Source organism: Eptesicus fuscus, chromosome 7, assembly GCF_027574615.1.
Source record: "Eptesicus fuscus isolate TK198812 chromosome 7, DD_ASM_mEF_20220401, whole genome shotgun sequence".
Classification (NCBI taxonomy): Eukaryota; Metazoa; Chordata; class Mammalia; order Chiroptera; family Vespertilionidae; genus Eptesicus; species Eptesicus fuscus.
This window is the reverse complement of record NC_072479.1, coordinates 70,316,569-70,342,375: the sequence shown is the minus strand read 5'-3', so window position 1 is coordinate 70,342,375 and position 25,807 is coordinate 70,316,569. Positions and strand designations below refer to the sequence as shown.

At 40.8% G+C, this 25,807-nt stretch overlaps 1 protein-coding gene across 1 annotated transcript in view; it reads right to left on the bottom strand.

Moving 5' to 3' along the window:
• The window catches only part of DENND5B (DENN domain containing 5B), a 98,609-nt gene that overhangs the window by 38,809 nt on the left and 33,993 nt on the right, over positions 1–25,807 (bottom strand). The window contains exons 6-10 of the mRNA XM_054718613.1: positions 21,190–21,726; positions 18,053–18,284; positions 13,675–13,825; positions 4,927–5,020; positions 801–932 (exon numbers count right to left, since the gene is read on the bottom strand). Coding sequence (XP_054574588.1) covers positions 801–932; positions 4,927–5,020; positions 13,675–13,825; positions 18,053–18,284; positions 21,190–21,726 — 1,146 coding nt within the window. The remainder of the gene's footprint in view (positions 1–800; positions 933–4,926; positions 5,021–13,674; positions 13,826–18,052; positions 18,285–21,189; positions 21,727–25,807) is intronic.

The following is a 25,807-nucleotide window of genomic DNA, read 5'->3' as shown; positions in this document are numbered from 1 at the left end:
CTGGGTCTCTTTTTTTGCTTCCTCCTTTTCTGTTTCATTTCTTGTGTGCTCATGAGCATGCACCGAAAAATGGAAAGGAAATGGAAATCAGGTTCAGGTAAGCTGATTTACAGCAGTCTTAGCTGCTCTTATAAAATGTAAAGTGAGGGGGAATCTAGTTCCTTTAGGCAGGGACCTTGTCTGACTAATTCAGCACTGACTGCAGATGCTAAAAATAGGGCATTTATTGAATACACACAGAGAAAGTCCTGGAGAAATGACTGACAGATGAATGAATAAAATTACTGGTTAAAATGTCCTGAGGTTTGTCAATCTGTATTGCTACCTCTGGTAAATACAGATATCAGAGAGGAGACTGGTGTGTAATATACACAAGCCCACAACACAGCTAGCATCTTCTTTCTTATGGGCCTACTCACACATGTATGGGCACAGATAAGGTTCCAACAGACGCACATAAAGACACACACATAAATGTGCTGTCTTTTGCATAAGATGACAACATCCCTGACACAGCTTCTGACTGGCTTAATAACCATTCATGTCAGAGAGGAAGACAGCCATGGCTGAAAAGGGGACAAAACTGTGCAGGGCTCCCAAGTCACTGATTCTATGGGCCACGGAGGAGCCATGGAGGCTCATGACCTCAGGAGAGAAAGCACACGAGGTTTAGGCCCCAGTACAAGTTTTCTTCTAGGGAGGCTGCGGGCTCAAACGGGGTGACCTCTGCTCATCGTAGCCCCACACGTGGAGTACCCGTGAATGCGCACCGTGTCCTCGCATCTGTGAGTAATACGTACCTTCATTCTACATTCCTTCAATAAGCCTTCTACAAATTTCCAGTTGGTCTGTGCAATCACGGCAGGAGAGAGGTCTGACAATTTGGGTTGCCTCAGGTTTTTTCCTAAACTTCGTGCCTCTTGCATGTATTTCTAAAAATTAAAGAGCATTTTTAATGCATAAACATCAGATATTCTTCTGACCTATTTAACCTTGAATAAAAGCAAGTGTGGGAACAACAGACGTGTACACGTGCAACAGCAATTCAGGTCTCAGTGAGCCAGAAGGCAGAGGGCCCTGTGCTCCCACCAACCGTCAGCCCCGTGAAAACGGGGACAGAAACCCCATCAGGATAAACGCATTCAAAATGAGATGGAATTTCACCTCGTTCGGTCTCTTCACGGGAAAGACGCGAGGTTGTGATTAGTCAGGAGCATGGCAGGAATGAAAAAACTGGGTGTCTGGGTTACGGTCCAGGTTCTGCAGGAACCCAGTGCTTCTCCGGTCACTGGTTTCCCACACCTCTCTCCGCAGATCACGAGGCTCTCGGGCACTGCTCCCAGCCCAACCCTTTCCTCAAATCAAGTCACCGCAGGAGCTCTAGAATCTGGGGGCAACTGATTTTATGACTTCGGGCGTTCTGTTTATTCATAAAATGGGCATAAAACAGGCCCACCTCCCTCACGAGAAAGGCCCTGGGACCACTCTGAAAAGTGGCCCACATGCAGGAGGCCGCGCGTTTCTGTGACATGTTTGTCCTGTGCCTTCTTCCATAACCAAGAGAAAGTGGGAACATCACCATACTTGTGAGGGCTCAGAGGGTAGCTGAGAAACCCAGTCCACTGAGCTTGAGCTTTGGTTAGTAAGTTCCCAGAAAAAAACACAATCACTACATATGATGTGTGCAGAACGCCTGCTGGCTCTTTCTATGCCACCTGCAAAAGCTCATTCAGGTACCTTATGCTTGCTTCAGGACCACAGGACAGAATCCCCCAAACTCCAAGTATCGTAGGACCATATTTAGAGAATAACTACTCTAAATTATATAGTAAAACTAGCAGTTTGCTGGAGAGGGAGAGAGATTGCTAGCCAGCGCATCCTCCCACAGACACATATGTGAAATCTATCTTACTATCTTAAGGGCAGAATTTGAAACTGTAAGTGAAGGTGTGTAAAATCCTTTGCATTCTTTAAATGAAAGGGAGTTTATACATTTAGTGTATTTCTCCTCCAAGAGAAAAATAATCTGATAAATCTGTTATAAATTGTTTTAAAAATCCCACTGATTAGGGATTCAACGGACTAGTTTACCTGCTATTTCCCGACTCTCCTGATGAAATGCCACATTAACGAAATGACCTGTTTCTTTCCCAGTGCAACCATTTTAAATACAGACTTAAAAATCAAATGAACTCCACAAGCATTAAGTTCCCATAAACTTGTGTATACCTCTTTCTGCTTCAAACCATTTTTAGTGGGAAAGCTGAGAATGAGAGACAACTATCACCACTAGGAAACTAAGCGTTAACAGGTCTATTGAAATATCCTGAAGGTCAGTTTTCAAAGAAATAAAAGCAGGAAATAAAGTGTTAGAAAAACTAACCCGAGATAGAGGCAGGGATCCCATGTGAGAATTATATCTGCAATTCCTATTATTTCAGGTTGTACTAATGTTATTTGGAATATTACGAATCAGAGATAGAAGACTGGTAAAAACAGTGTTATCTGGTGAGGTTCTGTTTCTCCCCCATCCTCAGTTCCTCTGCCTCTAGGACTTGTGCAAATGCAGAGAGAACTACTACAAGACTCAATTCTCAAGAAGAGTTAAGTATCAAACTGGCTTAGGAAGAAACACTGCCTGCAAGAAAAGGAGTGAGGAGCATGGTCAGGCAAGAGGGTAGGAAGGAAAAAATAACTGGATTACTAATTAAGCACTGCTTAAAATTTGTGTTCTAGTATAAAAATGAAAAGTTAGAATAGGGCTGCCCTTTGAGTGGCCATACATTCTGAGCACCCAGCACCGTACCCGTGGCGTGGGGACAGTTATCAGCCTCCAGCGAGCCCCACGAGGCCACGTGCCAAGTCTCCTGAGCATCTCCGTTGGAGGCACAGAACCGTGACATCCCACGGGCATGCACAGAAAGGAGGCTGAGGGTGGCACAGGCCCTTCCTCACAGCAAGAAGGGAGGCGGCCTCCATATACTGTACAAATGAAGTGATGAGAAAAACGTGATTTGCTTTTGGAAGACAAGGTGTATTTTAAGATGAAAATGGAGGAAAAAGAGAAACTTTCACAAGGAATGTTTTTATAATACTACAGCCTACTTCACTGCAGTGGGAAGTCACCTTGGATTTCTTCTGAGAGTTCTAATATGCCCTTCTGCATTTCTGCCAAAAGCAATGGACCACTAGGAACTACCTATGAAAATATATCCTGCTCATTAATAACCACCGGACCAACTGCTCTTCAGTACAGGCTCTCCCCGAGTTTTCTAATCAACAGCCTGGCACTGAGCGTGTGAAGAGAAGAACACTGTAAAGTTGGGTAAATTTATGCTAATGTCATAATAGGAACAAAATACAACGAAGAGTCCTCCTGCCCTGAGGGTGGCTGGTTAGTGCCACCTGGTATGCAGGGTCGGGGAAGAGGACCTGCCCGGAAGTCAGGAGTCCTGGGCTGTAGGCCGGCGCGGCCTTTGTGTATCCATCTAACTTTGGACAAGTTGCTTGGACTTCAGTGACCTCAAAGGTTTCTCTTAGTACTAAGATACTACCTTGATGAGCCGATTTTATGACCACATTAAATACAGACCAGAAAGGGTAAATTAAAATGCTGTGGAGATAAAACCTAACCAAAAAGCTGATTAAAAAGTAAATCACTTCTGCAAAATGCTTAAATAAAAGGGAGTCTAAATATTTAATATAGTTCCCTTTGGAAGAAAAATAATTTGCTAAATCTGTTCTCCATCCTCCCTGCCAATCACACTGATTAGGGACTTGAAGAATCCCCGCCAACGGTATAGGATTACTCGTGTTAGCACACACCACCACGAAAAGGTGCCAAACACAAGAGGCAGCGAAATGCAGAATGGAGAGGCGGCGTGGTCATGTCTCGGGGTGATGTGGGCCATGCTAGAGCTCTGTGCACTCACGCAGTGGGTCGTTCAAGGAACACCAAAGGCAAGATTCGGGAACATCTGCAAAGCACTTTCAGGTTAAGAACATACCAGGCAGCACTCAGAGAAGGATTTTTTGGGAAGTCGTGCAGGAGGAGGTGGGCCCTGATCCCACTCCCAGAATGCCATGGAGTTCTGACAGACCAAAAGTTCCCTGGAAGGCTAAGAGGATGGAGAATGCCAAAGACAAAAAAAAAAAAAAAGGATATGGGAGAAAGAGACAAGCAAAATAAGCATGCATATGATAAAGTCACAGCAAAAGAAAAAGGAGAGAGAAAATACAGTAGCACAAAGAAAAGCACTACATAAATTCAGTTCTTAAGAAAATGTTTAAAATCATATAGGCATGAACAAAAAAAAGCAATATATATTTAAAATGTTTTCTGCTTTATTTTTACATATTTGAGTTTAGACTATAGTTAATAGATTTTCTGATTGCATTTTTTCTTTTGATCTCAAGAAGTAACTTATTTAAAATTACTCAAACATATAATTATGGTTTTATTTTCAAGTAGTACAAATAAAGCATAGGATCTTAATTTTAAAATAACTTAAGAAAACTTTTAAAATGGTGTCAGCAAGACGAAGACGAAGACAAAGACCAGGCAGATACATCTTTACCTACTATGTTTAAATTATGCTTAAAATAATGTCTATGCTTCTTATAAATTTTTTTCCCTACAGGAGATATATTGACCAAAAATTTATCTTAAACTTGGCCTTGTAATTGTGATACACAAGGAGACTTGCATTCGAGCCTTTTTTAGATGTACTAAAATTACAAAAATGGGGGAAAAAAGGTGTTTTCTGCTCTAAGTCCCAAAAGGACAAAAGGATTAAAATATAACTGAACTGTTTAAAAAAAAAAAAAAAAAAGAATGGGAAAGGCCCTATACAATGACACCTGCTGGGCTGAGTGAGCCTAGCTGGTGGCTCTGCATCAAACATCCCAGGAAGGCAGCCCACATACCTCCCTCAAGTCGTTGTCCAGGCCCACGTGCTCGGAATGCTGGCGGAGGCGGTCTTTCCTGCGCTGCGTGGTGGCGCTCCGACTTACCCAGCGACTGAAAAACAGGATCCAGAGGTGAAAACAAACAAACCCAAGCAATGCAGTCACTTAACTTTAAAATAGAAGGAACTGTTCAAAACAAAAGACTGACAATACTTATTTTTCTTTTTAAAACACTTGACAGCTTTACTGAGATGTAACTTAAATACCATACAATCAACCATTTAAAGCATGAAGTTAAATGGTGTTTAGTATATTCAAAGAGATATGTAATCATCACCACAATCAAGACTTTTTAAAAAATGCAGAGTTATCCCCTCTGTAATGACCGTCTCCTTTCCAGCTTGCCCACCCAACACAACCCCAAACCCTGAGTGAATAACATTACCCTCTCACTTCCTTATTCTCATACCCACGTAGGTGTTTTATTTAATTTATGATTACCCATCAATCACTTTACCTACCACCCTTTATCAAGTCTTCCCCAACCTCCTCAAAGACTATTTCCACACCTTTCACTTTATTCTCAAGTACCTCCACGGAACTGAAGACCCACCTTGCCTCCTTCCTCATGCCCTCTATTTAGTGATGCACACACACAGACACCTCATCTTTCTTCTAATCCCAAAGTATGAAAAATATTGGCCATGCCTCAAAACTTATGTGTTCCACCTATATCCCTGACCAATTCTCTCTTGCCTTCTTCACCCTGCTCTATTAATCACCACCTTTGCTGCCAATCCTATTTTTCTCTCCCACCTGAATATTTCCTTTCAGCTTACAAGCATGCTAACCCTCAGTAGTTATGTTGAAGTCTCTTTCTTCACTCTTATGTAAAAACTAGAGGCCAGGTGCATGAAATTCGTGCAGGGGGGTGTGTCCCTCAGCCCAGCCTGCACCCTCTCCAATCTGGGACCCCTCGAGGGATGTCCGACTGCCATTTAGGCCCGATTCCGGTAGGAGCCTAAATGGGCAGTCGGACATCCCTCTCACAATCCAGGGCTGCTGGCTCCCAACTGCTCGCCTGCCTGCCTTCCTGATTGCCCCTAACCGCTTCTGCCTGCCAGCCTGATCACCCCCTAACCAATCCCCTGCCAGCCTTATTGATGCCTAATTGCTCCCCTGCCAGCCTGTTTGCCCCTAACTGCCCTCCCCTGCAGGCCTGGTCATCCCTAACTGCCCTCCCCTGCCAACCTGGTCACCCCTAACTACCCTCCCCTGCAGTCTTGATCGCCCCAACTGTCCTCCCTTGCAGGCCTGGTCCCTCCCAACTGCCCTCCCCTACTGGCCATCTTGTGTCCACATGGGGGCAGCCATCCTGTGTGTTGGAGTGACAGTCAATCTGCATATTACTCTTTTATTAGATAGGAGGATAGAGGCCTGGTGCACAGGTGGGGGCCAGCTGGTTTGCCCTGAAGGGTGTCCCAGATCAGGGTGGGGGTTTCCTTGGGGTGTGGGGTGGCCTGGGCGAGGGGCCTGTGGTGGTTTACTGGCCGGCCACGCCCCCCGGCAACCCAAGAAGAGGCCCTGGGATCTGGGATTTATTTATCTTCTATAATTGAAACTTTGTAGCAGAGGCCAAGACAGGCCAGGGCTGCAGGAGCTTGGCCTCCTCCATTGCCGGGGGGCAACCCAAGCCTCCTGCTCTCTCCAGCTCCGTGGCTGTCGCCATTTTTGTTGGGATTTATTTATCTTCTATAATTAAAACTTTGTAACCTTGAGTGGAGGCCTGGGCCCGCCAGGGTGTGCGGAAAGTTTGGCTTCCTCCATTGCCAGGGAAACCCAAGCCTCCTGCTCGCTCTGTGGCTACAGCCATCTTGGTTGGGTTAATTTGCATACTCACTCCTGATTAGCTGGTGGGCATGGCTTGTGGGTATAGTGGAGTGATGGTTAATTTGTATATTACTCTTTTATTAGATAGGATACTTTAAAAGTTTAGTGGTAAGGCCTTTATTTACCTTTGGCTCTTTAGTTCATCTCAAATCAGCTTCTTCCCATGAAAATGCTCCTGATGAAGCCAGATAACCCCACCTGCCATATTATTCATTCCATTCTTAGCTTACTCAAACTCTCTGCTACATTTAGTACTGCTGATCACTCCTACCTTAAAACCCCATCTATTTTCAACTGCCTCAGTGTTTCCAATGGAAAGCTCTCTCACATTTGAGCCTTTGTCCATGCGATGTTCTCCCGTCTATTCATCTTTCAGATAGCTTAGATGGCACACAGAAAGTGTTCTATGATTCTTCCAAATCTAAATTGCTAACCCTCTGATATTCTCCAACTATAGTTCCTATCAGTGTGTTATTCTTACATATCTGTCCTCTCTACTATAAACTCTTGAAGGGCTTGTATCATGTCTATCAGCCATTTTACTGGCAGAATCTACTACGTCACCTGCCCCTTCTATAAACACACCTTAAATAAATAATCACAGATGCAACCTAACATTTAGATTTACAGATGTTCATCATAGTACATATGCAGTATGTTTCCTTTATTCCAAGATACATTTTGGCTTTTAAATGTTCCTGAAACTAGGATATACCTTTCACTCCAAAAGCATGCTGAATGCATACTTTTTGAAAAAGCTTTTGAGTTAATCGCAGATCTTACACCCAACAGTTAGAATTAAGTAAATGTGTTCAAAACAACCTAATATTAAAAAATAGGAGGTACTATGGGAGAGTGCCCCTGATACAATAATGAATAAAAAAAAGCAAGACAGAACATTCTACAAACAATATTGTAAAAAAGGAAAAAGCATGAACATGCACATATGTGTGCACACACACCAGGATCCATGCAATGGAAAAACACCAACAAATGTTCACATATCATGATGATGGCATTATGGATGGGTCTAAAATTTACCCTATCGCTTTCCAGTAAAATTTTGAATGAATGTCTATTGTTTTATATTAAACTATTTTTAAAAATTTCCTAGGTTTGACTATGTATTCATCAAACCATTCTAAGAATATTTACTCTTGAGTATATCCTTGATAGCAGAGATAACCACAATTTAAATTGAACTTATAGCCCTGGCTTGTTTAGCTCAGTGGATAGGACGTTGGCCTGTGGACTGAAGGGTCCCGGGCTCGATTCCAGTCAAGAGCATATGCCCGGGTTGCGGGCTCAATCCCCAGTAGGGGGTGAGCAGGAGGCAGCTGATCAATGATTCTTTCTCATCATTAATGTTCCTCTCTCTCCCTTACCTTTCCTCTCTGAAGTAAATAAAAATATATTAAAATGAACTTATATTTTAGTCATTCAGGAAAAGTCATACTGCATTTCTGACAACTTATTACTTTTAAATATGTTATTAATAAAGTATCCAATTTACAAAAAACTTAAAATGAGAAAGCTGCTTGTTTCTTTTAAAATAATTTATGCATGACTTTGGTTTTAAGCTTCTCAATCATCTCATTTCAGTCTGCTAGAGGAACACTAAATAATTATAAGAAAAATGGTAGCAAGAAAGATAGCTTCTCTTAAAATACATATATTTTAAAAAAGAATATAGATAGTTTATATCAGGGGAAAAAATGTGCAAAGATCTAGTGATAGATCTCTGAAGTGGAATCCTTAGAAATCTCCCTCAAGCAAAGGATCAATGTAAGACTGTAAAAAGGATACAAGGAAAATTGAGGAACCCTAGCCTGTTTGGCTCAGTGGGTAGAGCATAGGCCTACGAACTGAAAGGTCCCAGGTTTGATTCTGGTCAAGGGCACATACCGGGGTTATGGGCTCGATCCCCAGTAGGAGGCATGTAGGAGGCAGCCGATCAATGATTCTCTCTCATCATTGGTGTTTCTATCTCTCCCTCTCCCTTTCTCTCTAAAATCAATAAAAATATATAACAAAAAATAAAAAGAAAATTGAGGAAACGGAAAAGATCCAAAAAAAAAAACCATAGTAAGACACTGACAAAGACTTTTCGCTTGACCAAACCAAAATCAGGCACCTGAACCTCCTTCCAGGCCCATCAGTGCACTTCCTTGTAAAATCCCGTTTTAGTCAGAACCCTAAGTCAGTTGAGAAGGAGCTCCCACTCTCAGGGTACAGGAGCTCTCTTATCTGATTGTGTTCCTTATCCTTCGCATCCCCCAGGTGATGCCCAATCAGCTGGCCAGCCTTCAGCAAGAATCCGGTTACGACAGTTTAGTCTGAATCCCTCCTCAACCCTAATGTTTTCTCTTAGTAATTTCCCATCTCTGCTCCTTGGCTATAAATCCCCCCTTGCCCATCATATGTTTGGAGTTGAGGCCAATCTCTCTTCCACACTGCAGTACCCCCTTGTGGTGGTCCCTACACCTACCACCATGGTCTCTTGAATAAAGTCTGTCTTTACCATCTTCAAAAAGTGTCATGAATATTTTTCTTTAACAACTCTGAAGCAGAGTATAAACACCAGCTGATAAAAATTTATACAATAAATAAAGGGAAAGAGTAAAATATATAAAAAAAAAAAAAAGTGTAGCCCTAGTCAGTGCTCAATGGTTAGAGCAAAGGCCCTGAGGACAGAAGGGCGAAGGCTTTGATTCCAGGTCAAGGACACGTACCTCGGTTGCAGGCTTGATGAGGGTGTGTGCGGGAGGCAACTAATCCATGTCTCTCTCAGATCAATGTTTCTCTCTCTCTCTCTCTCTCTCTCTCTCTCTCTCTCTCTCTCTCTCTCTCTCCCCCCTCCCCCCTCCCTTCCTCCCTCCCTCCCATCTCTCTCTAACAAAAAAATCAATGGAAAAATATCCTCGCGTGAGGATTAAAAAATAAAAAAAAAGACTTGGGTATAGATTTTTGACCTGGAGGCCCTGAAAACAGCCCTGTAGCAAAAAAAAAAAAAAAAAAAAAAAAAAGCCAGTGTAAGTTTGTAAAATCTATTCAGTGTTTTAAGAAATTAAGGCTATTGGGCAGGGTGGTTTTAGTAAAAATCTAAAATAGAATCATAACATCAGCTAAATAAACCTATATAATCAAAGCCTAATATGTAAATTGTCCCCTCGGGCAGTCATTCGACTGTGAGACCGGGAGTTCAACCACTCACTATAATGTGCGCTACCAGGAGGTGGTGTGGAACATGGCAGGCTTCAGCAATCCACTACGACCTCTCACCAGCTACCTGGGGGCGGGGGTGACGGGACAGAAGTGCGGTGAGAATGCGGCGTATCTCGCTCTCACTCCCCCTGCTACCCTCCCCTGGGACGCCAGGGCTTGTGCGCCAGGGAAGCCCCCGCGTCAGGTGCTGGGGTGCCTGCAAGGAGCCCGCCTCACACCCGTGTGGCCTCTTCTGGGTGAGCCAGGCTGCAGCCACCAGGACCGCAGGGCCGGCTGGGAGAGAGTGCGCTGCCCACCCAGCTTCTGTGCAGCGCCACTGGGCGGCCCAGAGGCCCACACTGCACCCTGGCTCACAGCGTCTGGCCGTGCTCACCGCATCTCCATGTGGGAACTTGGGCACGGTGACTCAGGTGGAGGGGAGCACATGAGGGCCCGGGGGCCCAGGGCCTAGAGGTTAGCTGGGACCTGCCCTTCCATGCCAGATGTTTGTGCTTCGATCTCTGGCAGACCTAGAGACTGCACCCGTGCACGAATTTCATGCACCAGGTCTCTGGTTTATATAATAAAAAGAAGGGTAGAATATAAAGAGCAGAACGTTCCCCTTGGCAGACAAAGTAGTAAAGACTTTAGGTAAAGAAAAGGATAAATACTAATTTACATAATATAACTAGCATCTTACTATACATTCAGTGGGACAAAAATGCCCTATTTAAATTTATTTTCAAAACAGGTAAATGAGCACCTGCTTTAAAAAATTACTATAAAATCCACACATTCCTGATCTGGTTAAATAATTAATTTATTCTTTGCATTATTAAACCTTATTTACTAAGTATAATTTTACCAAAGATAATCATATTTGCTAAATCACTAAGGATTGCTTATTTGCTTTTGCCTTGTAAGCAGCATATTAAATTCTCAGCAACAGTGGATCAACCATTTACATGGGCATGGTTATAAATCCCTTTACCCTGAAATTAGTTCGGAGGTATTTTTTCTTTCAGACTGCAGTCTATCTGAAAATACAATGCTTGGGCTCTGTGTAGAAATGGGAAACCTTGAGATTATATATAAGATTAAAAGCAAGAAAATATGGCAGGAAGATTTAAAAACTGAAATCTTCCCTCCTGAGCGCCCCCTCCTTCCCTTCCCTTCCCTGCTTTATTTTTCATCATAAATCTTATCACTGCCTGGCAGGTTATTTATTTTACTTATTAAGCTTCTTTGTTTCTTTTCTCCTGCTTGAAAGCAAGGATTTTGGTTGTTTTGTTTACTGCTAGGCATTCAGTGTACAAGACAGTGCCTTACATTTAGGAGGGGCTCCATAAATATTTGCCAAATGAATGAATGAGCAATCTAATGCTATCCAAAGGAAGTAAAACTATTAAAATTAAAAGTCCCCCTGTATCGAAGTGATTCCAACAGGATATTTTATAAACAAGAAAACAGTGAATAAATAGATGACTAATCTGTTTTGATGGAAAATTCACTCCACACCTGTCCATTCCCTGCAAATCACTGGGGGAAGAGGTCCAACAAAGGGGAAAATGGGCACATGCACATCACACAAGTTAGTGTGACGTAGGGAAAGTGCAACCCTGTCCATCCCAATGCAAGCCCACAAAAACTTGGGAATACGTAACCCCTAGACAAAGAGGTCTCTCTCTGTTGTTCTGCTCTTGCTTTGCTCCCGCTCCCTTGCATTCTCTTGCTCTGTGACTTGCCTGCCATGTGGTCCTAAGTAGTTGCATGGCCCATGACCATGTGGACCCCACATGCAATAGACTGCAGCTGGGAACACAAGGAAAGCTGGCCAGATGCTGGATTGGACTGGACTTTAATATGGAGCAGAAACTCTGGGCAGTGGCCTTAATTCTTGCTCTAAAGACAAGGCTGGGCTTTTTCCATGGCAAGATGGAGGGAGAAGGGACCTTAGAAGGGTACCTCCTTAATTTTACATCAATAAAGCTTTCACAATACCTCATCCTCCTGTGCAAGTCTCAGGAAATACCTTTCCTTGCAACACTTCAAGAATCCCACTTCCACCGGACACAAAGGGCACCCCACTGATAATACTCTTAGGCCATCTCTTAAAAACCTTCATATTACTTATTTCAATTGGGCCACTTAGGCCAAAAGGCATAATTCCACCTCTTTTTTACGGCCCTCACTGATCCTACATTTGCCTTCTGAAAACTTAGGTGGCTCAATGCCACGTCCATGTTGTGTTTACTTTCGTCGTCTAGCCCATTTCTTTGCCACAGCCTGGCTTCTTTTCCCCCTCTTTCTCTGACTCTCTTTAATTAGATCACAGGTGTAAAATGGTATTTTCAGATGAGAAGAGAGGAGAGTGATTCTAGTTTGTCTAAAGTTCCTAAGCTGGTTAGTGGTTAAGAATGAACTAAGTTCCAGAACTGCTGATTTACCAAAGTTCTAACTTGCTGTATTCCCCATTAATAACCTTCTTTGCGTCTTTTCTTGTAAAACCCTTATCATGCACTTGTTAAAACACTTGTATTCACCTAAAACCAAGGACTCCCCTAAACCCAAATAATTGAGCCCATTTCTAACCACATGCAGATATTTTCTGAAAGGAATCATCTTTCAACAGGATTTATCTTTCTTTTTGCTTGTTTTGCAACTTTTGCACTCAATGCTTAAAAAATATAAAGATGGTGTTATGGGTTGAATTGTGTCCCCCAAACAGATATGTTGACGTTTTAACTCCAATACTTGTGAATGTGACCTTATTTAAAAATACGGTTTTTGCCTATGTAATCAAGTTAAGGTCATCAGAACAAGCCCTAAACCAACAAAACCAGTGTGCTTATAAAAAGAGGAAAGTTTGGACACATACACAGAGAGATGACAGTCATGTAAACAGGAAGACAGAGACTGGAGTTTTGCTACTAGAAGCCAAGAAATGGGGCTACCAGAATTTGGAAGAGGCAAGGAAGGATCCTCCCCGAAAAGCCTTGCCAATACCTTGATTTTGGATTTTCCCCTTTCAGAACTGTAAAAGAATCTATTTCTGTTATTGTTGATTTAAAAAAAAATAGATATTTTTATTGATTTCAGAGAGGAAGGGAGAGGGAGAGATAGAAACATCAATGACGAGAGAGAATCATTGGCTGGCTGCCTCCTGCACGCCCTCTCCTGGAGATCGAGCCTGCAACCCAGGCATGTGCCCTAACCAGGCATCAAACCGTGATCTCCTGGTTCAGAGGTCGATGCTCAACCACTGAGCCATGCCAGCTGGGCAATTTTCTGTTGTTTTAAGTCACCAAGTTTGTAGAACTTTGTGACCGAAATCCTAGGAAACTAATACAGATAGTATAATGACACAGATAATGAAAGTACAACTTTTATAATTCCATTAGACAGTATTAGCATTATAGTTAAACACAGTCAGTTAAAGCAAAGCTATTCCCAAGTGAACATTACCTAAAAAAGAAAAATCTATAGTCTTTGGATTCTTTTACATGAGCAAATTAAAAGTCAAACCCTATCTCAAATGAATTAATTTTGTCTTTGAAAAGGGTAATCAGATTGGTAAAATGTTTAATGGCTAAGCGTTACTCCATTAGAGTTGCAGAGCACACACCCTTCATTCATTCCTCAATCAACTACTCAAGTCAAGAATGTGCTTACTTGTTATTAGTTGGCCCTGTTGCCAAGACATCGGACTGTAACTTTGGAAAGAACCCTTGCTCATATTTGCCTTGACCAATTTTCATATCAAGTAGATGTGGGTGGATTGCAGTGTGATCCATTTTCATCAGCCGCTGCTCAACTGACTGGGCTATAAATGGAATTTATAACAAATTAGAGACATTGGCTAAGCCTTAAAAAATAATTCTTCCTCCATTCATGCACCTACAAGGAACTCATTCTTTCTGACATCCTGAAACAGATTTTTACTAAAGCTTTTCAAAATCAGTGTAATATAAGTACAAAAAAGGATAATCTTAAGTAAATGCTAGATAATTAATTTTCACAATATTTCTGCCTTTGTCAAAAGTAGGGCAGTGGGGATAAAAAAAATCATTAAAAGTTTCCCATAAGTGGGAAATTCAACATTCTTAATGGATGGCAAATATTTCCCTTGAGCTGAAAGACAGGTAAAGAGAAGGGAACAGCAAGCACAGAAGCCTTATATTAACTGCATTTCTTTGTACAAAGACCCATTTAAAATAGTCATGGTTCTCTTTGTAAAAGCAAGGAATTTGTAAAACAAGGAATTATGTGAAGTTATTTTTAGTAACAGTCACATTCTTATTAGTAGGAGTGTTTATTAGATCAAGAGGGGTAATGCAGAGACAAATAAAACAAGCAGGCATTTAGAAAATGTCCAGAGGATAAAAAACTGACCTTTTAAAGAATGGGACAGAGTTAAAAGACAGGAATTACTCAATATTCCTATTTTTAAACCACTGAAAGTTAGGGACTGTCTCAAAGACCCAAGAAATAGTGAATTATGTCTTTGGTTAAAAAAAAAAAAAAAATTGGCCCTAGCCAGTTTGGCTCAGAGGATTGAGCGTCAGCCTGCAGACCTAAGGGTCCCGAGTTCGATTCGGGTCAAGGGTACATGCCCGGGTTGGAGGCTCTATCCCCAGTGGGGAGCGTGCAGGAGGCAGTCGATCAATGATTCTCTCTCATTGATGTTTCTATCTTTTCCTCTCCTTCTCCCTTCCTTTCTGAAATCAATAAAAATATATATTTTTAAAAAGTCACATTGTCTTTAAAAAAAAATCTGTTTTCATTAACTGAATTTTCAAGAGGAAATGTAGTATTTGAGAATCAAGGCTATGTCTCCAATCCTCTGCCTAGAAATTACTAAAACGGGAGGACGAGCAGGGACCGTGGTTGTGTGATAAATAGAACACACCGCAGAACTGCTAACATTGGGATTATCTTGCCTCTTTCAATACCACAGGTTTAGTACTGCCAGTTATTGCCCAAACACAGTCTAAAAAAATTCTTTTTTGGGTGGGAAGGGGTCTGCCCATGACACTCTACTCTTGTGAGAAGAACACGCTTAACACCTTCTTATGTGAGATCAGTGCTTCACCCAAAACGACTGTTTGTGTCTGACGATAATAGTATTAAGGGAAGCTCTGAGGAACTTACTATTACCCTCTATGACATAAACTTCAAAATGTTAAGCTTCCCTAATTTTTCTCCATAGAAATTTATCCAAAATTTTTTTGAACTTCATTTATTTTTAATGCATAACGTGTAACTTATCTTGAAACATAGTCCCTATGTTCTATGCTGGGCAAAAAGGATGCCAGGTTTTGTTAAAAAATATATTTTTTAATTGATTTCAGAGAGGAAGGTAGAGGGAGAGAGAGAGAGAGAAACATCAATGATGAGAATCACTGATTGGCTGCCTCCTGAACGCCCCCTCCTGGGGATCGAGCCCGCAACACGGGCATGTACCCGTGACTGGAATCAAACCTGGGACTCTTCAGTCTGCAGGCCGAGGCTCTATCCACCGAGCCAAACCAGCGGATGCCATGTTTTAATGTGAAATGATATTTAATTTTCAACGATGACCCCTGGCACTCCACAGCCCTATTTATGCTCTCAGTGCTTCCTAATATTTATAAAGCACAATTAACAGATGGTTTAGGCAAAATAATGCTTAGATTCATGGCATGAAGTTCCTGCCAATTTTATGTTCCATGAAATACTACAAAATTCCATCTCTGCCAACTAGTGCCTCTGTCCTCGTTAAAGGAAAATGAGCTTCAGTTTTTTCCGTTGGATTTAAATGACAGAGAAATCCATCTGATACTGAGTTATTCTCCTTTAGTTAGGAATCTTTTTAAAACATAAAAATCATAATTCACAATGAACTACTCTCAGGTTTACATGTAAGACTGCCATAGGGAACATAATGCAAAGTTACTTTTCAGTGATTATGCCACCAGTGAATACTGAACATTCAGAGATGATTAAATGCCTGCTTTAAGAGGTCACGGCTGTTATACTTTCAAGGGTTTGTGCCAATATCCAGTTTCTGTGATTGGTAAGGGGAAAGAAAACTGCATTACGGTCAACTTGTTGCCTTTCTGCACAGAAATCATGAGGTTCTGGTGCCACAATGTCAACAGCAGATAACCTCTGCCTAAAGAATTCACCTGCAAATCAAAATCCTTTTTAGTTAGAGGCAAAAGAGAAACAACAAAAGACAAAAACAATACACAATAAAAATCCAATGCTGACAACAAAATCCCAACCTTCACAGCGTATGCTGGAGAAGGGGGGAAGACAATTTCATCTGATAAAGGAAACTACTGTGCCCTCTTTGAGAAATGAACAGTCACAGCCAGCTGCCTCCTTTTACTTTTTAAAAAAGTCTCTGATAAATTAAATTCCTGGGAGACTACTGACTGCTTAGGCTGAATCTCATTTTCATATCTGCTAAATCTATCATGGTACATTTTCAAGAGTATTATATAATTTCTGACATGATAGTGGGAGTGTCAAATTCTCTACGAGGCTGAAAGAAAATCTATGTTAATTGAAAAGATTTCTGGAAGCACACAAAGGAATCAGTGCTGATCTCCATTAAAGAAAGTTCTGTCAGAAAGGGAGGCATGAAGTTGGCTCAAAAAGGCATTATACTCTTCGGATGGCCTTGAAAGCACTGGAAGTCAGACGAGGCTCCAACAGGCGGAGACCATTCATTCATTCTGTCCCTCAATTTCCAGAGACACAGCAGTACTGCTGCTCCCTGAAAGGCTCCAAGGATCCACCCTCAAGAGCACAACAGGACGATGGTCCAGCCAGCTCTCGGGAGACCTCTACGGTTACACGAGACATTCTTTACCTACGTCTCTCCTTCAATAAGCAGCAACCACAGCCTCACAACTCCTTGACTCTGATCTACGGACATAAAGTGACAAAGGCAAGTAACAGAAGCAGAGCAAAGACCCTGCACATTTGCTACCTCCTTTTTCTCCAGACGAAAAACTGCTTTCCAATAGCTCCTACGTTTGAAGAAATATTAAATCAAAGGAGGGGGCACTCAGGTGATAAATATGTTTACTTGGCAAACGAAGAGTTAGGAGCCAGGGATGAATACATAAAATTGGGTGGATTGGTACATTTTACGTGTGTCTTTATTAAATGCGTAGCTAACATCATAGTGAGGCTTCAGGGGCTAGAATCAGTCACACCTGGGTTCAAATCACGACTCCACCAATCACAAGCTACACAACCACAAGCTACACAATCACAAGCAAGTGGCTTGACTGCTCATTTTTCTCAACTGTAAAATGAGGGTCGTTATAAAACCAAACAAAAGTAAATGTGCCTACATCCCTCCCACCCTTCATCATTAAGATCATATGCAAAAGGGCATGTAAAACACACCATAAAATGTTCAGCACACAGTAAGTAGTCAGTAAACACTGACTATTAATATGACTATTTCGTAGACTACTATATTACGCTGGCCCAAAACTCATAATTCTTGGAGGGGAAAACTGGTGTCAGGGTTAGGAAACTGCTAATTTGAATACAAGAATCCAGAGATGTAATTTCAATTAAAAAAAAAAGCTATTATAATTAATGGCACCACTAAACTAAATATACAGTCATAGTTATGTAAATTAGGCAGCATCTCAGATTTACTATTTTAAATGAATACTTATCTTTTCCTGGATAAAGAGAAAAGAAGCCAGAAGTTAAAAAAGCAACATAAACAGCAAGACAGAAATTAACCTTTTTTTTTCCATTAAGGCGATAAAGAAAACATGATAAGAATCATAGCAACCTTGTAATTATACTCCATTCGATTTATTGTTTTTCCTCTTCTAAGAGAAAAGGAATGAATGTCAAGTAGGAATGGGATGGACATTAACTCACAGAAACAGAAGGGAACAAAACTAAAGAAAGTACCTCTTACAAGGACGAGCCATCAATTCTAAAACTGACAATATTTTGGCTTATAAGGCCAACAATGTACATAAAATAATCGTGGATTTTAAGTTAATTTTAAAAGGCATGGCAAACGCACCTGCTTCTTTTAAAGTGCTGCATTTCTGATATACGGATGTCCGCAAGGTGGGTGCCCTGACATTATACAGTCCTATCTTCTCAATCCGAGAGTCGAAGACCCGAAGCAAAGGATCTTTCTCCTCCCACTGAGACATAATTTTGTTATCAATAAAGGTGGCAAACATCTGGGTTTCAATGAAGCGTGAAAGAAATGGCAGGTGTGGCTCAGGCTGGTCACACAGAAAGGAAGCCTGTAATGAGATAATTAAAAAATTATTAGGGCAAAGCGACCCACCTCAATACGACATGATAAACCCCAAAATTATCTGTTGCTAAGGTCATTCTTTTAAAAAAAAATTTATTGTTGACAGTATTACAGATGCCCCCCTTTTTTCCACCACTGCCCCCCTCTACCTGGTTCCCACCCCGCCCCAGGCCATCCCATCACCACCCTATTGTCTATGTCCATAGGTAATGCAGAGATGCATATGTTCTTTGGTTAATCTCTTCCCGCCCCCCTTCTTCCCTCAGATTCATCAGTCTGTTCCATGTTTCCATGCCTCTGGTTCTGTTTTATTCATCAGTTTATTTTGTCCATTAGATTCCTTATTTATTTTGATTTCTTTTTAAATCATCACACACAAAACTGACAAAATTCAAAAATCCTTAAAAATTCACATTGCCTTCCTTTCTCCTAATTTCATGGAATTTCAGCCACTTAGGTCTCTATCTCCGATCCTACCTTTCAAACCTGATTTACATTCTGATACTCATGACCATCATGTAGAAAATAAGAGCATCATTAGTGCAAGATGATGGGTCAGTTGCTACAGGACCATCAATCATCCTCTTCACTGACCATCAAATTTGACCCCTTCCCCCAGTGAGCGATAATTTCTTCTGCTCTCTGTTTCTAGCCTATGCAATATACCTCCAAGTTGTAAGGCAGTGAGGTGATTAACTGATACAATAATGATATATACACAATAACCTTAACTAAAAACAACATGGAGTTTGTCTTTATGGATGGAATCTTTTTGTTCTTCTTCAAGTGGATGTTTTTCTAGGCCCCAACTCTGTCAGAGACTGATGGGTGAGTATTAATTTAATACTCAGTCTCCTTCTGGACCTGTGCTGACAGAATAGTTTGGGCCTTAACAACTAAAAAAAGCATTTTCTAAAAAACCATCCGAAGCACACCAAGTCTTTGGAAAACGTGCACAACACACTCCTGTTACCGGTTTGTCTGCTGCACAGAATGGCTCAGTAAATCGTAATCAGTTTTTAATTCACAGTGTTCATTTTTTTGTGGGTCTTCAGGTCTGTGTGTGTCTAGAAATCCTAGCTGCAGTTCGGCACCAGCTGAAATTTGACGATGAATGACTACTTCAGCTGCTGAGTTGGTTTGACTTCTCGTTCTTCAGAGCAGATTCGAGGATGGGAGGGTAAATTCTGATGTAAGATTACTCTCCTGAATACTCGTCGGCTTCTTCCTAGCACGTTTCTCATTCTGAAACTTAGAGAGCCTTTAAAAAACTTCCTTACAGAAACCCACTTACTTAAGTGCTTCCACAGTTCAGTTATATTTACACATCCAAATAGCCAGAAGAAGGTTCACAGTAGTTTCTAGATATCAGTTCATCTCCTTAAAAGGCATTTCACAGATAAACAGCCAAGTTTATAGAGCAAAAAGCCCTTTTCCCCCCTAAACAGGCCTAATGTCTGGCTTTGATATTCAGACCCTCATGGACCACAACATTTAAGGTCCGCAGAGACTTGGCTTGCTCCGCTAGTATGTGACAGTCCTGTAAATTGTCCTAGTGAAAAATTAGATGATGACAAGCCTTCTGGAATCCAACATGAAAGAGTCATTTCTCTAGGGGTTATATAAAAAGAATTCCATTTATAGTTTCAAGCTACATAAAGATTAAGGAGGAAGAAAGTACCAGTGCCCGATTTAGATAAGAATTTGAATTACCCCAAGCATCATGAGTGTACACAGTAGTTCCAAGCTGAACAGGAAAAAAATGTGGAAAAATGGGTAAGCTTAATGAGAAAGGAACCCGAGAGCACAAATACATCTGGAGAAGTGAAGACTTCTTAAATTATTTAAGAAGTTTTCTCAAACATAAAGGGCACCAGAACTTAGCTGTTCATCATAGTTTATATCCTCCACCTGAAAAAAGTATCTGATGAAATCAGAAAATAACCTTTTATACTACCCACTCTTATAGAATTTTAAAATTAACATTTATCTGTCAGATGCTCCAAGATTGTAGATTAGGCTCTCAGAATGGGTTAGCCCCTTTAAGGGGTCTTTCACAACAAAAGGATATAATTTAGCGAAAAGCCATAATTCATTCTAATGGCAATATCATGCCCCAGCTACCACAGAGGCCGGAGACCAAACTACGCCCTGGTGACCTGAAAGAGTTAATGCCTCTCCCTTAAGTGCTTTTGTCCTGGGGGGGTGGGGGGGGGTGTGAGGAGTGTCTGATGGATATGTCAAAAAAAACCTGGCAGAATAATCTGGATTAAACCTTAGTAAGACACTTCAACGCCAGCAGGACAATCAAAAGCTGGTGCCACTTTCTGTCTTCCTTTCCCCAAAACTGGAACAGAGCCTTAGGCTTATAGTCATAAAACCTAATTCATTCCTCTTTCTCTCTTTTGATCCTCGGATGAGATAAAAATTTGGCCTCTGAAACCAAACTGTTTGTTACCTTTAACATGGACAAATCGTAACTTCATTATATTGGAGACACAATATAAAAACAGGATTTATTAGAAAAGGAATAGGACTACACCTGATCCTAACTAAAATAAGAGTCAATGAAACTCTTACAGGATCAGATAGTGTTAGCAGATTTTAAAAACCTGTGAAATTTGAGTTTCTATAGTTCAAAAATTTTCAAGTATAGACATTTAAAAATTAAATGAAAGGCAACTTAATACAAAATTCAATAGCCGGCTTAATGAGCTACTTGATTTGCTTTCCTGTGAAATTGTTTTATCTAGTGTAAAATACTGGTAAAAGAAAAGTTCTTAAGGAAAGGGAGAGAGGGGGAAAAAAAAATCTGTGTTTAAAAAAAAGTTAACAAAATCAAATAAGATAGCCCACTAAGAACCATAAAAGGAAACTATGGCTCTCTTTACTTTGTCAAAGTTCTGCATCTGTTCCCGGTTGGTGAGCCAGGATTCCATGTCCTGGGCACTCTGAATCACAAACGACTCGTAGTCGGCAAACATCTGCGTAAAGCGGTTAGCAAACACCTCTCGGAGCTGCACGTTGAGCTGGTAGTCCCTCAGCTCTGCCTCTTCACACTGCAGCTTCAAATCCTTTTCTTTTTCACCCAGAGAGGCAGAGAGGTCCATTTTTTCCACGGTCACACCGGTCCGCTTGGCCAGCGCCTGGAGCCGGGCTATGGTTTCGTTGCCCTTCAGTAGCTCATACATGCTGATGCTATTAGTGGAGATGTTGCCATTCTTTTTGTCATTGACCAGGTCCTTCAGAACCAGATTCTTCAGTTTGGTGGCACTCTCACTGCAGTGTAGGCTGCCCTCAGGAGGGATCCCAAACTGAAGAAGAACCTCAGAGAGTTCCTGGATAAAATCCACTTTATTGGGGAACTGTGGAAATTCTTCAGGCAACTCGATAAAATGGTTGTCAATATCCACAAAACACAAGTTAGCCTAAAAAGAAGGGGGAGGGGGAAACGGTTTTAAAATAAAGGAATTTTAAGTTCTAAAATATCCTTGCCAATTATTAGAAACAAAATCACAAATTACACAGCCTTTTATGTTAACCTTCTCAGGGTTAAGAACTTCTTATTCTTTAAAAGTAAACCTGTGTTGCCAGCAGTTTCCCCTTATGTGCGTGTTCTATACCATATTGAATATAAACAAATAATTTTCCTGGGTCTCATCAATTTATTATAAACAAGACATGCTTCCGTAATATACGGCATCCATTAGGTATTCCCAAGTGAGTAAAGGTGCACGGACTGATAGTAAGTACTTTACAAATAGGAGGCACTGCGTGTGCTCACTGAAGGAGCTTGAACTTTCTATGTCATTCCACGGCTCTAACACTGTTTGTAATTTAGAAATAACAACTGCTAAAATTTAGCAGCTACAGTACCCCCCCCCCCCCCGCCCCCGCGGAAAATAATGGGATAAAATTGGCAATCCAAAATCACAGCAAACCCACACATTTTTACTTTATCCCAAATTAGCTTCAACCTCTTGGACAACAAACCCATTTCAGAAGTCATTAGGTAAGAACAGGAGGCAGAGGGAGGTGGCAGGAGCAGTGCTTAAAGAACGATAAATGATTAACCTTTGGATAATTAAGAGCTGACTCAGGATCCTGATATTTCTGAGTTGAGGAAAAGAGGAGACAGAAATCAGAGGAAATGTTTTTATGAGTTTGCTTCTACTCCACGTTTTCAATAAAAAAGACTTTTAAATATTTTTCAAGTAGATATGGAAAATTCAAGGAGCCAAGCGCTGCATAAAATTTTGATTATCTCTCAGGTACTTGATTATAGTAGACTCCAAAATGGTATTTTACTTTTACTGTTTAGACCCTCTTAATCTGAACTAGGTTGTGAGTATAAAGGAAGACGGCAAGCCTAGTCTGGGGAGGGAAGGGGCACATAAAACTGGTCCTGACTGCAGTAGGGGCTGAACACAGGGCATGGGGTGCAAGTCAACAAACAGAATAGGAAGCTTCATCTGTGTTTCCCCATCTCCCCACCCAGCCCCGCCCTCAACCCCGCTTCCCAGGTCAGCAAGGGGAGAATTCACATGGTCCTCTGATCCTGAATGCTGGAAAGGCGAAAAGAGGAGAGCCAACAGTTGGATCTCTGTTTTTCTCTTCATGTTAGATATCGATGAGCAAGAAGTATAGCAAAGTTCCAAATCAAGCTCAATACAGACTCAAGATATCCCCATCTAAACACAGAGAACCAACAGTAACTTCTTCAAGTGTGGCGTAGCCTTTGAATCTAACCCATTAGTTCTGCAGATGAAGAAACTGAGTCCTAAAAAAGGTAGATGACTTCCTGACACCTGTCTCAGACATGCATTCTCAAAGAGCCTGGTGGTTTAAGGGATTTTTTCCTGACATCTTTCCTCTTCTCCAATGTCAACCATTTTCTCTAAATGAAGAAGAGCTTGAGTCACATCTTGCTGAAGACAGTAGTGCTGCTTACAGCTTTCTTTAAATCCAAATCTTTACATGTATTTTAGTCTCTAGAAAGCAGGCTATATTGAAAAGCTTACAGGGAGAAAGTGGGTCACCATAATTCAAATGGATGATTCAATATCTTTAAAATGGAAGAAAAAATCCACTAACTTGCTAATCTAAATGTTAACTAGCAACCTCGCACCACTTACACTTTGTACTGCTTCCATTTAATGCCTTCCTGCTATCCTTTTTTATCCCTCACCTCCTCCTAGGAGAAGAAAAAGTGATGCATTTTGGGAAATTTTAAAGCTTGTTATGCTCATGTCATCACAGCTGAGCTGAAAGTGTTTGGCAAGGTGGGTGTTCCAGCACCACGGCTACTGGCCTGGCTCTGTGTTCCCACGAGACTCTCTGTGTCTGGAGAGAAGAGCTCAAGTTGGGGCTTTGATTATCACACAGTAGAAATGGGAAACGGGAACTTTTGTTATAAAAATTTACTGAAGCGCTCTAGCTGGTTTGGCTCAGTGGATAGTGTCAGCCTGCAGACTGAAGAGTCCCGGGTTCAATTCTGGTCAAGGGCACATGCCTGGGTTGCAGGCTTGATCCCCAGTAGGGGGCATACAGGAGGCAGCTGACTGGTGATTCTCTCTCATTATTGATGTTTCTATCTCTCTCTCCTTCCCCCTTCCTCTCTGAATCAATAAATATGTATTTTTTAAAAGTAAGGTGCCATCTTATGCAATTATTCCTTAGTGCTATATCCTTCCACCATCATCCCAAACCCCAGAGAAAAACAACAACAACAACAAATGGCTCCCTGTGCCCATCATTTGGAATCATGGGGAAAGGGAGTGGGTGGTTAATTTTAAGTCTATGTAGTAACATCAGTCAACTAACAACTAAAATCATACCTTCTTAAAATAACCATTTCGTAAACATTTTCACAACTATTCTAAGAAGCTTTGTTATTATTTTTAGCTATTATTTTATTTTACAATTTTCAGAAAAAGGTGGTGGTGGTGGTAGTATTACTAGTGAGCATATTTAAGTACTTTTCTTAAATGGCTATTTTTATACCTATTTCCTCCCAAAATTATGTGAATTTAAATTATTTCATCCCATTATAAAATGATACCAGAGCAAAGTGATATACTTTCCTCTGAAAGCCATGTACTAATTTATACTTCCTATACAGGAGCACTGCTATTGTCACAGCTGATTCAAGTAATTTCATATTATTCTACTCCATGAATAAATAGATGGGTATGTATATTTACTGAATAGTGTTGATTTAATGAATAAAAATTAGATATTACTGTAAAACTTACAAAATTTTAAAGTTTATCTTTAGAGTCAGAGGATACACACAGAAACAGAAAGATTTCCCAACTACATCAAGACAGTATTTTTTTTTAAACATACATATATATTTAAAAATATATTTTATTGATTTTTACAGACAGGAAGGGAGAGGGATAGAAAGTTAGAAACATCGATGAGAGAGAAACATCGATCAGCTGCCTCCTGCACACCCCCTACTGGGGATGTGCCCGCAACCAAGGTACATGCCCTTGACTGGAATCGAACCTGGGACACTTCAGTCCGCAGGCTGACACTCTATCCACTGAGCCAAACCAGGTAGAGCTAAACATATTTTTACTGACTTCAAAGAGGGAGGGAGAGATAGAAATATCAATGATGAGAATCATTGATTGGCTGCCTCCTGCACGCCCCTGTACTGGGGATCGAGCCCACAACCCGGCATGTGTCTGGCATGTGCCCTTGACCAGAATCGAACCTGGGATCCTTCAGCCTAAAGGCCAATGCTCTATCACTGAGCCAAACCAGCTAGGGTGGTAGTATCTTAAAATCCTCAACTATTATTACTCATGCAAAAAAGGAATAATAATATTTATATATAAACAAAGGATCTCATAAAATACCATCTGATTAACATACAAATAGACCAGATACTCAAGAAACTAAAACATGTCACTATTTAAGACTTTAAAACAAAATGCATTTGGCCAGTCTATTTCTTTTTCCTTGAAAATTTAAAGGATTTACGTCTTTAAGCCATCACAATACTGAGATTAATTTAATAAAAGAGAAAACAAGAGCATTCAGGTAACAGAAAAAAAAAAGGTATAATTGGGAGGCAAAAGCAGAAAGCATACAATAAAGCTTAAAAAGACCAAGATAGTCTGCATGTGTGTTTTATATGATCTCAATCATGCTTACTTTCCCCAGAACAAAAATGCTAATTTTGGTAGGAAAATGTTCATTAGAATAAAGTAAGCAATGGATGATTAGAGGAATCATTACTGAGTATAATGGCTGCAGCTTAGTGTGTTATTTTTAAATTCACTTATTAAAATGAGACATTCTATGGGAAATAAGAAAAAAAAATTGAAGCACAGCACAAAAGATTTTATTAAGAAAGGTGCTAATTAAATAGCTAATAATGTAATTAACCATTTTATGTTTTTTAATAGGCCATGGCACTCATCGATATTTCATTTCAAAGGCTTAACGCTATAATCCTGAGGACTGTAAACAACAGCTATAAAACAGATTTAAAAT